This window comes from Carcharodon carcharias, chromosome 21 (genome assembly GCF_017639515.1).
Source record: "Carcharodon carcharias isolate sCarCar2 chromosome 21, sCarCar2.pri, whole genome shotgun sequence".
NCBI classification, from domain to species: Eukaryota; Metazoa; Chordata; class Chondrichthyes; order Lamniformes; family Lamnidae; genus Carcharodon; species Carcharodon carcharias.
Window position 1 is genome coordinate 52,834,783 of NC_054487.1, and position 14,740 is coordinate 52,849,522.

Here is a 14,740-nt window from a genome sequence, read left to right on the forward strand (position 1 = left end):
GCAAGCCAGTGCCCAATCAGAACTTTTTAAATTATATCATAACTGCCATTTAAAATATAAATTAATTTCCTGATGGCAGACCTACCTTGGCGACAAATGTTTTGTAAATAAGAATTACTGAATTTATGTACATAGAAATTAAAGGATTTGTACTGTTGAGAAAATTATTTATATGCATCATAATGCTTACCAATTGAATTGTGTTTCAGCCATTTGACCAAACTTCCCAGCCTCCTTTCTTGTGGTGATGTGAACATGAGAATTGCAGCTGGAGAGACAATGGCACTTCTATTTGAGTTGGCCAGAGATATGTGTGATGTAAGTTTTTTTTTGGTAGAAGTGGAGAATGGAAAGATCATGGGAATTGAGAATATTGTGTGCCACTGAAGTAGAACCTGAATGGTCACTTTTTGTGATTTTAAAATTGTTTTGTAACTATATTGGCAAATATATTTGGCTTAGTCAAGATAATAGAAGTATTTTATGTCTGGACATTGGACTAAAGAGATTTTAACAGGTTCCTGAATGACCAGCATTTGTGACAATTTATAAGTTAAGCATGATGCTCTTTTGATAGGTAACCTGAACAATATAGTATCTTGACCATTTCTCTGTTCACTTTAGCCATAAAGTTCTGGATAATCTGTAAAGCAAAGCCATGAGGCTCTTTTAGTGCAGTAGGTTTCAAACATTTTCTTGTTAGGAATCAGCAAATTAACTCTTGCTGAGCAGCTCCACTCATGCAAAATGTAAGCTTTAGAAAAAACCTCCCGCCTTCTGCAACTTAAAATTACATAGAATTTACAAGGAAATAGGCCATTTCAGTCAAATGACCTGTGCCAGTGTATATGTTCCACACATGCTTCTCCCCATCCTATTTCATCTAACCCTGTCAGCATATTTCTTAATTCTTTTCCTCACTCATACTTTTCTAGCTTCCTCTTCAATGCATCTATGCCAATTGCTTCAACTGCCCCATGTTGTAGTAAGTTTTCCATTCTAACAACTTTAATTAAATTTTTGTTCTGGATCTCTTATTAGATCAATCCTGTATTTATATCCCATAGATTAGACTTCCCAAGAAGTAAAACATTTTCTGTATCAAGCCCTTAAATGTTAGACTTTTGTTTGGACATCACTTGGTCTTTTTCTCCCCTTTAGAAATAAAACCCCAACCTGTTTCGTCTGTCTCGATAGTTATAGTCCCTCAGTTCTGCAATCAACTTTGTAAATCTTATTTGCTTCTGTGCTGCCTTTGAGAATTTGTATGTTTATTTTATCCTAAAAGTGTGTTGGCCCTCAATTGATATAGAAAATTAACCCTTCCAGTGTACTTTGCACACATCTGTACAAACACAGTAGAATAGTGCAGCTGAATGTGTGACTGGAGAGATGGTTTGGACAGAACTTTGGTCTGAATGCCCAGAAATTTAGTTTTGGGGTTGAGATATGTACAATCCACCTGATGGGTTACACCTCAGCAGGGGCTGGGCCTAAATCTTTGCAGGTAGGTTTCCCAGTGCTGTTGGAAGAATTTTTAACTAGCTCAGTAGGGGGTGCAACATCTTTTCAGAAGGAAAAGAAGCAAAGCTGGAAATTGAAGGCAGAATTAGTGAGCATGGAAGGCTGAAGAAACAGGCTAGAAAATGGACAACAAGGGAGTGATTCAGTGATTAGACTTTGCAGTGAAGTATTCCCAACTAGTGACCTAAGGCAGATGAGCTGAAGCACAGGTGGACACTTGGAAGTGTGGTATCGCAGTTGAGAGGGTGGTAGAGGCAGAAACGGTCATCACGTTTTTTAAAAAAAACAACTTGAGTATACACTTGAAATAAATAACATGGGCTATGGACCAAGAACAGGAAGGTGGAATTAGGCTGGATAGCTCTTTCTCGGCTGTTGTGGCTGCAACTGGCCGAATGGACCTCCTTCCTCCTGTGCCATAAGTTCAATGTTTCTGTAATGACAGTACTGCAAAACTGGGATGTGTGGCCAGGTTGAGGTCTACCAGAATAACTTTTTCTATTTAAAGAAAGTTAATAGCTGTAAAATTTGTTTGTATAGTGGAGTGAGAAGGCTCCTGGATTTTGCTGGGGTAGTTAATCTTGGCAACAGCAGCACTATACATAGTTGACTTTGGTGTTCTAGTTTAGTGATGGGGGCGGGGGTGTAGAATGACTAGTGATCTTGTTTGCTTTGTGTGTGTATGTAGTGGGTGGATTGATTGATCTTAGTTATGATAGCCATGCCTTCAAATTGCATACTGATATTTGTTGTCAAAGTTCACAAAGGAATAATGACAACTTGGACAAAGTACCAAAGGTACTGCACTATGGAACCTGTGCCTTGGGGGAGGGAGAAATTTGAGAAATGCTGAAACTCCTGGGAATTACAACTGATTTCCAGAACACTCTATTGGAAGGCTTAAATTGTGTAACTTGTACAAACCACAAACTTTGTGCGTGTGAGAAAACAAGTGAACCATCTTACCTGACTGTTATAGAACTTTTCAAGATTGAAGCATTCAATATTCATCAGAAACTGGCTCCCTTGTCTGTAATGATCTTAGTTACAACAGACATTTATTACAATAAACTTTAAAGATGGGATGCATAGCTGTTAATGGGACTCATGTTCTGTATGCACACTTACCTCCTAGCTCAATGTAGGTTGTGGCATAGTGGCTAAAGGATTCAATATTTATTTCAATTATGTGTGGAGAAAATTTGCAGGGTTATGGGGTAAAGGTAGAGTGGGACTAGCTATGTTCTTGCAGAGAGCTGACATGGACATAATGGGCCAAATGGCTTTCTGTGCTGTAACCATTGTGATTGATCTTACTGAAGTACATATATTTTTCATTTGAATTTCATAATTTCAACTTTTCAAATTCAGGCATTGTAGGATATTCCATTTTAAAGGTTACACATCTTTCAACAGGATTTTGAATATGAGGATATGGAACTTCTCTGTGGAAAGCTGAAGAGTCTGGCTACAGATGGTAACAAATATCGAGCTAAAACAGACCGGAAGAAACAACGCTCTGTATTTAGAGATGTCCTGAAGACTGTAGAGGTATATTTCTATTTAAATAACTTGGAGGCCTTCACTTTTATTTCAGTTGTTGGTGTTTTGAAGCTTTTTAGCTCTGCTGAAGATTCATTAGATTTCATTTGAGCCAGTTATGACACTGCTAGCAGCAATACTTCATATGTGCTGTTCAACATGAATGCTGTCTGTAGACTTGGCAAGCTTTTCTGTATATAATTTTTAAAAAATGAGGAGCACAGTGTCTGGAAGTTAATGTTGTCACTAATAACCAAAATGTAGTTCATCTTTTGACATTCAGAATTTTCAAATGAGCTTTTCTGCTGATGCCAGTTTTTGGAGTTAGGCCCAGATATATCTGCCTTGGTTTGTACTGTGCTTAATGGCCTATGAAATTATATCAATTGGTCTGCTTTCTTTCTTGATATTTTGTAAATCTACTATGGCTACAGTCTTTATTGATTTCTATTGAAATTGTATATCTTTATCCAACAAAGTAGAATAAAAGAATCACTCATGGGATTAACCCATGATGGCCTATATAATAATAGAGATAAAAACAAAAAACTGCGGATGCTGGAAATCCAAAACAAAAACAGAATTACCTGGAAAAACTCAGCAGGTCTGGCAGCATCGGCAGAGAAGAAAAGAGTTGACGTTTTGAGTCCTTATGACCCTTCAACAGAACTAGGTGAATCCAAGGAGAGGGTTTTTTTTTTCACCCCTCTCCTTGGATTCACCTAGTTCTGTTGAAGGGTCATGAGGACTCGAAACGTCAACTCTTTTCTTCTCCGCCGATGCTGCCAGACCTGCTGAGTTTTTACAGGTAATTCTGTTTTTGTTGATGATGGCCTATTCTGTCCTGTAAAGATTCCTGTATTTAAGAGGGGAGCCTGGGCAGAAAAGAAAATGGAAGCATGTCTAAATCACTTGGCTTTTGAACTCTTATTTTGGGATTACATAGTCATAATGCAATCATTTTTCTGTCACAAGCTGGAATATATTGTTGGATAATATTGGACCTGAATTGGCTGTTAAAGTAAAATACTAATTTTGCTGGCTGGTTGATCTGCCCTTTGTCCAAAATTGCTCTGCTGCTTTGCAGATATAATGTTCAAAAGCAGATAGCCAAAAGTTGTGCTGCTCTGACATTAGTTTTGAGGCATCTCGCTGCCTCATCATTGATATGCATTGAACAGTGTGAAGTTTCTCTTTTGTGCAATAAATAGAAGTAGATTCCCCAGAAAGGAAAGTTTTGTCCATTTCAGATGAAGTATCTTTTCAATGACATGAGTTTTAATTACTGCCAAACAACCTCTCCACTGAAAATTGAATAGAGGTGTGGAGTCTCATTTCTTCAGGTTTTTAATTTTTGTAAATTCTTTTCCCTCCTTGCTCTTTTCTGTATTTAATTTGACATTGAGCTCAACTGACTCTAAATTATGCCTCTAAGTCCTTGTGCAGTTAAGCCATGTCAGAAATCTTGCATCTGACTGAGATGCACCTGTTTACTCTGTTCACTTGGGTCCTGATGCCCATAGTCAGTCATTGAGGCCTACAGCACAGAAAAAGGCCTTTCAGCCCATCGAGTCTGCACCAGTCAGACAAGTACCTAACTATCCTAATCCTATTTTCCAGCAGTAGGCCTATAGCCTTGTATGCCATGGCATCGCAAGTGCACATCCAAATACTACTTAAATGTTGAGGATTTCTGCCTCTACCACCCTTTTCAGGCAGTGAGTTCCAGATTCTCACCACCCTCTAGGTGAAAAATTTTTCCTCACATCCCCTTACCTTAAACCTATGCCCCTGGTTATTGATCCCTCCACCAAGGGGGAAAAGCTCCTTCCTGGTCTACCCTATCTATGCCCCTCATAATTTTATGCACCTCCAGTCACGTCCCCCCTCAATCTCTGCTCCAGGAAAAATAACCCCAGTCTATGCAATCTCTCTTCATAACTAAAACTCTCCAGCCCAGGCGACATCCTAGTAAATCTCCTCTGCACTCTCGTGCAATCACATCCTTCCTATAATGCAGATTCCAGAACTGCACACAATACTCTAGCTGTGGCCTAACCAGTGTTTTATACAGTTCCAGCATGAAGTGTAACATTTAACAGCTTACACTTTTAACAACTTGCATGTGTGGTGCAAGAAGATGTCTCCCTAATGGCAGATGCAGTTAAATGATCTGTTGCCAAATAGGGCATTACTGCAACATATCAGCAATATTTTTTTCAAGCATTCACTTCTGTGTGCAATGATTACAGGTCATTATAATTTTTTATTCTGAGTGTTTGAGTTTTAACAGTTTGACAATCTAATCTATCCAAGAACATTTTGTAAATGACAACACTTGTATGCTGCTTAGTGGAAATAGGTTGCATCCAATGTTACAATTGTATAGTTTATCCTTATCAAGGAACCTGCCTGACCAAAGCTTTTTTTGAAATGTTTAAAATATTTAGTAGTTCAAGAATAATTGTGGTTGCAGGAAATTTTACTTTTTACTTGGATGCACCAAATGTCCATTTGAAAATTGCGAGCAAATGAAATGTTGGATACTTTGTTCGCAAGTGCTTATTTTTGTATTTGATCTGTACTTGAGTGAATTGGGACTTATTGGCTGTTTCAAAGTTCAGAATGAGTTACTTTGTACAATGCATTTGCTCCCTTTTTTTAAGCAGCATTTGTTCAAACTTATTTTAGTGCTCCTAATACTGTTAATTTTTACTATCAGTTTTGTGGATGAGTACATAATGGCAAGCTGTTGCTTAGCTTCCTGTATGGTGGAAAAAAGTCACATTGAATGTCATCACTTTGGGGAAAAACATAAGTTGTAGTCTTTTTAACCATTTCCTTTGTCCCCTCACCAACACGGCACTTCCAGTTATCAGACTGTGTTTTGTTTCTGAAGGCACTCAAATCCCACTGAGCTGTTCTGAGGAAACCAGTGTGACTGTTTAGCCAAGAAATTTCTCACTAGTCATTTGAGGGACAGGGGGAAATAAAAGCAAATATTCTAGTATAATTGGGTCAAAAGCATTCATTGTCTGTTTAAACTTGACTTGCAGGAGCAGAAGGAAATTTTAGCATGTTCTGAATTGCTGGAGTTCTTAACCTTCCAGAGGACCTGAGTTTTTGCTCAGGCAAGACTGAACTGCAGAATGAAGTATGCAAAATGTTGTAATAAGTGTCTGACTAGACTTTTTTTTGCTTTTCACAGGAGGGAGACTTTGACCCTGAAACTATTACATTTGGCCCTGAATGCATGTATATTGATAGCTGGGTTAAAAAGCGTACCTATGAAACCTTCAAGGAATTGCTTGCATCTGGTGTAAGGTTCCATCTACAGGTTAGTGTCATTAATGTGTTAAATTGTCCTAAGGTGCATTTATAATGCAAAGTATGACACTGAGCCACATGTAATATTAGGGCAGATGGCCAAAGCTTTCAGAGGTTTTAAGGACTCTTAAAGAAGGAAAGAAAGGTGTAAGGAGGAAATTCCAGCACTTGGGACCTGGACAGCTGAAGGCATAGTCCCAATAGTAGAGCAATTAAAATTGGGGATGCTCAAGAGACCAGAATTAAATGAACACCGACATCTTGGAGGGTTTTGGGCTGAAGGAGGTTAGAGTTGGGGAAGGGCAAGATCTTGGAGGGATTTGAAAACGAGGATGAGAATATTAAAACCTGAATTGTTTGGGAGCCAAGGTAGGTCAGTGAACATGAGTGATGGGTGAATGGGACTTAGTACAAGTGAAGACTTGGGCAGCAAAGTTTTCCTTGATACAGTACAAATTTCAGCTTAAATTGTATCCTCAAACCATGGAGTGGGCCTTGAATCCACTACTGCTGATTTTTAGCTGGATAAAATACCATTTTACTTTGTCCAGCACCTTGAATGTGGCTTCCTTAAATTGCAATATTTTGTCCAATAAAACTCAATTTGAGCATGGTTGGTTGCCATAAGTATGCCTAGCCTACATCATAAATTATGTTTTTAATGGTCCAGAATTTGCATTGATGGCAAAACTGTCAACATTTGCTGTCATTACTCCATCAAAACTGACAGCAACTTCTGGATTTTCGCATTTTACACGTGTAAACTTCTGAAGTTGCAGTCAGTGATTCTCTGCCATTCCAGAAGGTGCACTCGTGAGGACCAACAAAATGCAAACCCTAAGCAATTAACAGATTGAAAATTTCCAATTTTACACTGTTGGCCCCTTTGTTTAAAAACTGATAAATCAACCTTGTTGAATGAGGTATAACTGGGTTTTTTAGATCGTGCCTCATAATTACTGCTAATCACCTGTACTGGTACTAACATTTTTATATTGAAATGTCAAATTTATCCATTAATAAATGCCACATTTTTAATTTTAAAGTTTCTTTATTTTAGCTTCTATTATCAAATGATTTCATGAATTGAACTGTTAAGTAAGTGAAGGATAAATTTTAACATCCTTGTTTCCTATGTGAATATACTTCAGTGATTTGGTTTCTTACCCTGCTTGCTGACATTACTGCTGAACCCCTGGAGATCCCTCGACTTAGTGCCAGATTTAAACTGCACTTAGGACTGGGGGGAAATCCATGTCACAGATTGCTCGATCTTTTTCCTCAGACAGTAGCAAGCACTGATTCTTCATTGCTGATCACAATCTGGCCCATTAATCATTTTTTTACCATAACAATGCAAATATATTTTGGTTGAGTGCCTCACCAAATAAGCTAAGATAGGATAAATTGGGGCATGGAGAAAATCCAAATCCACCTTTTACAATAGAAAAGTATTTCCACTTGTATGATTCAGTTAAAAGGACAAAATTAATCTGCCCCAGAAGACAACAGTGAGCACTCTTTTTTTTTTTGTAGGCTGAGATCACTAACAGCATTGGGTTTTGATGCCTTCTTCAAGCTAGTTCTTGGGTAGCCTGAATGTTTGTTTTATTGCTTACCAAAGCTTGCAGAAATGACTGATTACTCCAGTTCTGAGCTGCCCACAGCCCCTTTCCCATACTCTTTTCAAATTTCATTTTACATTTATTTACTCAATTCTCTTGACAGGAAGATGTAGTAAATTCTAATAACATTAAGAATTATTGTAAAATGGTGGCATCTGTGTATGAGACTTAATTGGATTAAAGGTAGTTGGTCTGAAGACTTTGTTGTGGTAGAAGATGAGCTAGGTTGTGTTAGAAGATGAGCTAGGTTTGAAATGTTAAGTAGATAAACATAGGTGTCACGGGAACATTTGCATTTTAAATAAACCAGACTAAATTATTTTCAAAAGTGAGTGAAATGTGTCACTGAGCCAGGTGAGGTTTAGGAATTTTATTTTCCCCAAAGGTTACTGGTAAAACTTAGTACTGAGAGATTTTTATCCAAAAGGTAAAGTCCAAAGACATAGTGAAACAATGGGAATTTGCATTCAAAGGGGAAAATATGTATAAAGGAGCGAAGGCTGTCTAAAGGCAGGCATTTTAAGATCTAAAGTGTGAAAAGCCTTCAGCATCTATGCCTCAAGCTGCTGCCTTCAAAGAACTGAAATTAAAAAAACTCTGAATTTGACTGGTTCAGGGTATTGTCACCTTGCCTGGACATTTTAAACATCTGTATCTTAATCTGACTCCCAGTTACACTTGAGGCAACAGTAAGTAGGGGATTTAGAAGTTATAGTAATTTGTAGATCTAGGTATGTGCTTAAAACTATTTCTTATAGGTTTTTACAAAGCTAGATTAAACATAGACTTGAATCTTTATTACTACTGAATTCAAGACATGCATCTTGAAATTTATACAAATTGCAAAATAAGTTGTAGCAGTTGTTTCAAGTTTCCCTTTGGGATTTGACCAACTCAGCACTTACCATTGACTGACTGACTGACTGTGCCAAAACACTCTTTAAAAGCTTTAATGCCACTCTGCTACCATTAGTGTGTTTGGTGATCCTAAATTAATGCTCTAGTTACTGACCCTGTGGAAACTGTTTATAACCTTCTGTCCAGACAACAGTTCAATTATTTGCTGTCCTGTTAACCAACTTGTTATCAATGATGTCACACCCCTGCTAATAACATGCAGTTTCTTTTTACATATTTGACCTTTTTGACCCCTTGAGGAGTACGACAAGGCATTATTCAGGCCAACTGATCATATTATTATCTTCATCTGTTTATCAACGTTTCCTTTAATGCCTACACTTAAATGTTTCACTTTCCTCTTGCACATTCTCAGCTTTGCATTATGTTGTTTCTACACTTCCCTTTTTTAAATCTGCTGACTTCTCAATGGTGCTAATACAGTACAGTTTTTAGGTGCCAGATGCTCTTGACCAAGTAGTATTGGCGTGATCCCATAGGAATTGATCAGCTGTGAGTTGTTTTAAAATGGAAGACAAGCTTAGATGTTCCACTTGGAATCAGTGACCAACAATCAGAAGCTAAGGAAGGGAAGATTAAATTAATTACAGAATTCTTTTTAGAGTTATTGGGAGAAAGAAAATTGTGACCAGGATGGACTGAGTGGTAGAAGCTAGGTTTGCGGGTGTAATGACCACCTTGTCCTAATCACTTAATACTGAGTTTTTGGTTTTGAAGCTATAAATGGCTCAAGTGGAGTTCTGACATTCTTCAGAAAAAATGTGACTCAGCTGCTCCTTGCAACTGTATAATTGGCAGAGGCTTCACAGTTGGTTGCCTAGTTACTCACTCAGTTGGTGTAAAGAGATCCACAAAAAGAGAACCAGAAAACCTGAATTTATTTTGCTCTGCAAATACCCCTGAATATCTTTTGGGAATGAGATTGATGAACATTAATTGTTACTTTTTGTTTTGTAAAGTCAAGTTTTGCACTATATTCACTATGCACAAATGGAATTAGTAAGCTGCTCTTGAGAGAATGAGGTGATTGTAAATTTTCTTAATCTTGGTAACCTAGTGACTTGTTTGGTCAACATGACGACTATTTTTGTGGATGCTAAAGCTTTTGATTAATGTCTTTGTTAAACAGGCTAATGAATTTGTGCGCAGTGTCTTTGAGCTAGGACCACCACTGTTGCTTGATGCTGCTACACTCAAAGCAGCCAAAACTTCTCGCATTGAACGGGTAAGGCAACAAATGCAGCCACACTAGAAAATAGACCTGTATTAAGGGTGTGATTGGAGAAAATGGAATGCAGAGTAAGTCAGCGTTTGAAAGAGGAGTTGACTGGATGGCAATGAAATGTTAGATTTTCTGATCGTGATTATCAACCTGTATATTTCCAACTAATTATATCTGATTAAAAGAAGTAATCCTATTGTTTGCCAATCATGAAATGATACTTTTTAAAACTAAATCTATTATTTTAACTAATGAGTATCTTTCGGCCTTAATTTTTTATCTTTTGCTCTCTTCCAGCACTTTTACAATGCTGCTGTTTGCAAAGCCAGAACAAAGGCCAGGAACAAATTCCGTGACAAGAGATTGGACATTGGAGAATACGTTTAAATTCTTGACAGAATTTTGTGGGAGGTTTCCTCTGGACTATGTGCAACTATTGTACTTAATCTTTTGTTAGATGTAGCAAATTGAGGAAAGCTTTTTTTTTCCCCCCCCCCCCTCTTTTTTTCTCCCCCCGCCTTTCTCTTTTTTTTCTCATTGTCTTCAGCCCCACTTGTAACTGGGTTGCAAGTGTTTACTTGGTCATGCTTAAGTTTCCAATCATCATTTCTAAATATCAACTAACCACCTGAACCTAGATATAATGGATTCCTCTATTTATTTTGTAACTGATTTTTGCACAGATGAGAATGATGCTACTTAATTTGTACATGACTTTAATTGGTATAAGCAAACTTTTGTAACTCTAGCTTGATTTAGTCAGTACCATAAAATGCTATAATGTTCATGTTTAATGTGATCAGACTTTTAAATTTATAAAGTAAAGCAACTACTTCATGCTGATGTTGTGATATCTATTTGATCAATAAATGCATTTGAAACAAACTGGCAATTGTGCTGCTCAACTGACTTAAATTTTTTTTCATAAATTGAAAGATTTTGGAAAACCCATTAAATGCATTCATTCTTTAGTGGAAAACTAGTTGCTATCTCTGAAAAATCTTGTCCTCGCATGTACTTTCCTACTATAGAGAAGGACAATAGCTGTAATGTCATGGGGACATTTCCTCCAAGGCACACTTGAACATATTGCTATTCCTTCATTGTTACTGGGCTGATGTCTTTGACTTGCCTTTTGAGCACCATTGAGGATTGCAATATTTTAGGAAGACCCATTACATTGAAGGGTTGAGGAATGGGCAGTAAATGTAGCTTTTTCAGCATCTCCAGCAGCAGAGAACAAAAATGTAGTGTTGATTGTAGTGAGTGGCAATTGAGTGTCTGTGTTTTACCTTTATTTGGATAAAATAGTAGGCATGTTACAAATCCAGTTCAGTAAATTAGGTGAAATTGAAAAGCCCCCTTAACTGACATCTTAACATTAAGTGAGCATCTACCATCAGTCTTTTGCTGGGAGGTGGAGGGGAAGATGAGCTAGGTAAAGGTTTAGAGCCTTACAAGTATATTAATTCTGTTTCAAATGAGGATTTGATGTATTAAGTTAAACTGACATGAGCATAGTTCTAATGATAATGAAGGGCCATAGTATGGGCTGACCAAAATTGCCATGCATTTGTGCTCTATTCATTTCACTTGCAATAGGGAAATGAATGAAAAGGTAACCGAGAACAACAGGCTTTTTGTCATCCAATCTCATTAATTTAGGTGTGGAGAATTAGTCATGAGTTGCAGGAGATTTTGCACCTAATTGGACTCCTTAGGAGTTGAATACCCTTGGCCATGGTCATTAAACAACCCAGTCGCAAGTACTCTCTCACACACACACACCTGTACTTTTCTGGAATGTGCTTTGAGGTGTAATTTGATATGAATGGACAAGAATTGGAGCTTCTATACAGTGGCAAATGGAAGCGAAATTAACTTGAATTCTATGATTTCAGCTTGTTTAAATGTGTATAACATTTCACAAGCAGTTTATATAAAACTCACTTATTTAAACATCACTTTCTTGTTTCAACTTCAATTATGGAAATTGCACTGCATTATGCTTTTGTTCAAAATGGACTAACAAAGAAAAGGTACAGCACAGGAACAGGTCCTTCGGCTCTCCAAGCCTGCGCCGATCATATTGCCTGTCAAACTAAAACATTTTGCACTTCTGGGGTCTGTATCCCTCTATTCCCATCCTATTCATGTATTTGTCAAGCTGCCTCTTAAACACCACTATCGTACCTGCTTCCACCACCACCTCTGGCAGCAAATTCCAGACAGTCACTATCCTCAGTGTAAAAAAAAAAACTTGCCCTGCACATCTCTAAAATTTTCTCCTCTCACCTTAAATCTATGTTCCCTGATAATTGGCTCTTCCACCCTGGGGAAAAAGCTTCTGACTATCTACTCTGTCCATGCCACTCATAGTTTTGTAAACTTCTATCAAGTTGCCCTTTAATTCTCCAACCTCTCCTCTTGCTAATAACCTCCAGACCAGGCAGCATCCTGGTAAACCTTCTCTGCACCCTCTCCAACGCCTCCATATCCTTCTGGTAATGGGGCGACCATAATTGCACGCAATATTCCAAGCGTGGCCTAACCAAGGTTCTATACAGCTGCAGCATGACTTCCCAGCTTTTATACTCTTAATGCCCCTGCTGATGAAGGCAAGCATGCCATATGCCTTCCTGACTACCTTATCCACCTGCGTTGCCATTTTCAGTGACCTGTGGACCTGTACACCCAGATCCCTCTGCCCGTCCATACACTTAAGGGTTCTGCCATTTACTGTATAATTCCTGCCTGTACTAGACCTTCCAAAATGCATTACCTCGCATTTGTCCGGATTAAACTCCATCTGCCATTTCTCTGCCCGAGTCTCCAACCGATCTATATCCTGTTGTATCCTTTGACAATCCTATTCACTATCTGTAACTCCTCCAACCTTAGTGTCATCTGCAAACTTACTAATTAGCCCAGTTACATTTTCCTCCAAATAATTTACGTATACTACAAACAGCGAAGGTCCCAGCACTCATCCCTACAGAACACCACTAGTCACGGCTTTCCATTCAGAAAAGTACACTTCTACTGCTACCCTCTCTTCTATGACCAAGCCAATTCTGTATCCATCTTGCCAGCTCACCTCTGATCCCGTGCGACTTTACCTTCTATACCAGTCTGCCATGAGGGACCTTGTCAAAGGCCTTACTGAAATCCGTGTAGATAACACCCACTGCCCTTCCATCGTCGATCATCTTTGTCACTTCCTCAAAAAACTCGATCAAGTTAGTGAGACACAACCTCCCCTTTACAAAACCATGCGGCCTCTCAGTAATACGCCCATTTGCTTCCAAATGGTAGTAAATCCTGTCACGAGGAATCTTCTCCAATAATTTCCCTACCACTGATGTAAGGCTCACTGGCTTGTAATTTCCTGGATTATCCTTGCTACCCTTCTTAAACAATGGAACAACATTGGCCATTCTGCAGTCCTCTGGGACCTCACCTGTTACCAGTGACGATACAAAGATTTCTGTCAAGACCCCAGCAATCTCCTCCCTTGCCTCCCTCAGTACTCTGGGGTAGTTCCCATCTGGCCCTGGAGACTTATCCACCTTAATATTCTTCAAGATGCCTAACACCACCTCTTTTGATCTCGATCATATTGTTATGAAGGATTGTGGGAAGGTAATATCAAACTTTGCAGTTTAATGAAAAAAGCTGAGACTTCTCCAATCCCTATCAATAACTATATCCTTAATCCTGGTTGGTTGGGGAGATGGTGGCATAGTGGTTAAATCACTGGATTTGTAAGTCAGAGAACCAGGCTAATGCTTTGGTGGCACTGATTCAAATCCTAACATGGCAGCATATGCACTTTTAATTCCATTAAATTGGAGAATAAAGATAACTCACCATTACTGAGACTATTGTTGATCTGTCATTTTAAAAACCCATTCCTTTACGAATGCTGCCTAAGGGAAGGAAATCTGCAATTCTTGCCTGATCTAGCCCACTTGACTCCAAGGACTCAACTGTCCTCTGAAATAGCCTAGCAAGTGACTCAGTTCAAGGGCAGTTCGGGATAGGCAACAAATGCTGACCTTGCCAGTGGCAACGGCATCCTGTGAAAGAATGATGAAAAATATCCGAGTTAAACTAAATTGCACGTCTTTTTCATTGGCTTTATATCGTCTAGAATTGCAAGCTATCTTCCACTATAGCACAACTAAAAGATCTTGTACAAGTTTTTGACGTTTATCTGCTTGCTTTTGTAAACTGAATCCTAGACAGAACACAAATTCCTCTGCTTTGTTTTAATATAGTGCCTTTTAAGGTGCCATTTCATTATTCCAATATTAATATATTGCTTCACTTTTTTTACATTTCTACTTTGTCAGTTTTTTTAACATTTGTTAAACTACCAATTTATCAAAATTAATATTCCCTCATTTCTAAATGTGATTGTCATTCTAAAAGTAGAATGCTACATTTGTTGGAAATCAAAAACAGAAAATGCTAGAAATACTCTGGTCAGGCAGCATCCTTAGAGAAAAAGTTAATGTTTCAGGCTTACATCCTTTCATCAGAACTGAGAAAAGTTACAGATATAATAGGTTTTGAGCAT

The 14,740-nt window shown here is 38.2% G+C and overlaps 1 protein-coding gene across 4 annotated transcripts in view; it reads left to right on the forward strand.

Moving 5' to 3' along the window:
* The window catches only part of ifrd1 (interferon-related developmental regulator 1), a 31,191-nt gene extending 20,148 nt beyond the window's left edge, over nt 1–11,043 (forward strand). For all 4 annotated transcript variants that reach the window (XM_041215944.1, XM_041215946.1, XM_041215947.1 and 1 more), the window contains exons 8-12: nt 210–318; nt 2,941–3,075; nt 6,275–6,403; nt 10,066–10,161; nt 10,456–11,043. In XM_041215944.1, the coding sequence (XP_041071878.1) occupies nt 210–318; nt 2,941–3,075; nt 6,275–6,403; nt 10,066–10,161; nt 10,456–10,545 (559 nt within the window). In that variant the 3' untranslated portion in view covers nt 10,546–11,043. The remainder of the gene's footprint in view (nt 1–209; nt 319–2,940; nt 3,076–6,274; nt 6,404–10,065; nt 10,162–10,455) is intronic.
* The last annotated feature ends 3,697 nt before the right edge of the window (nt 11,044–14,740 follow it).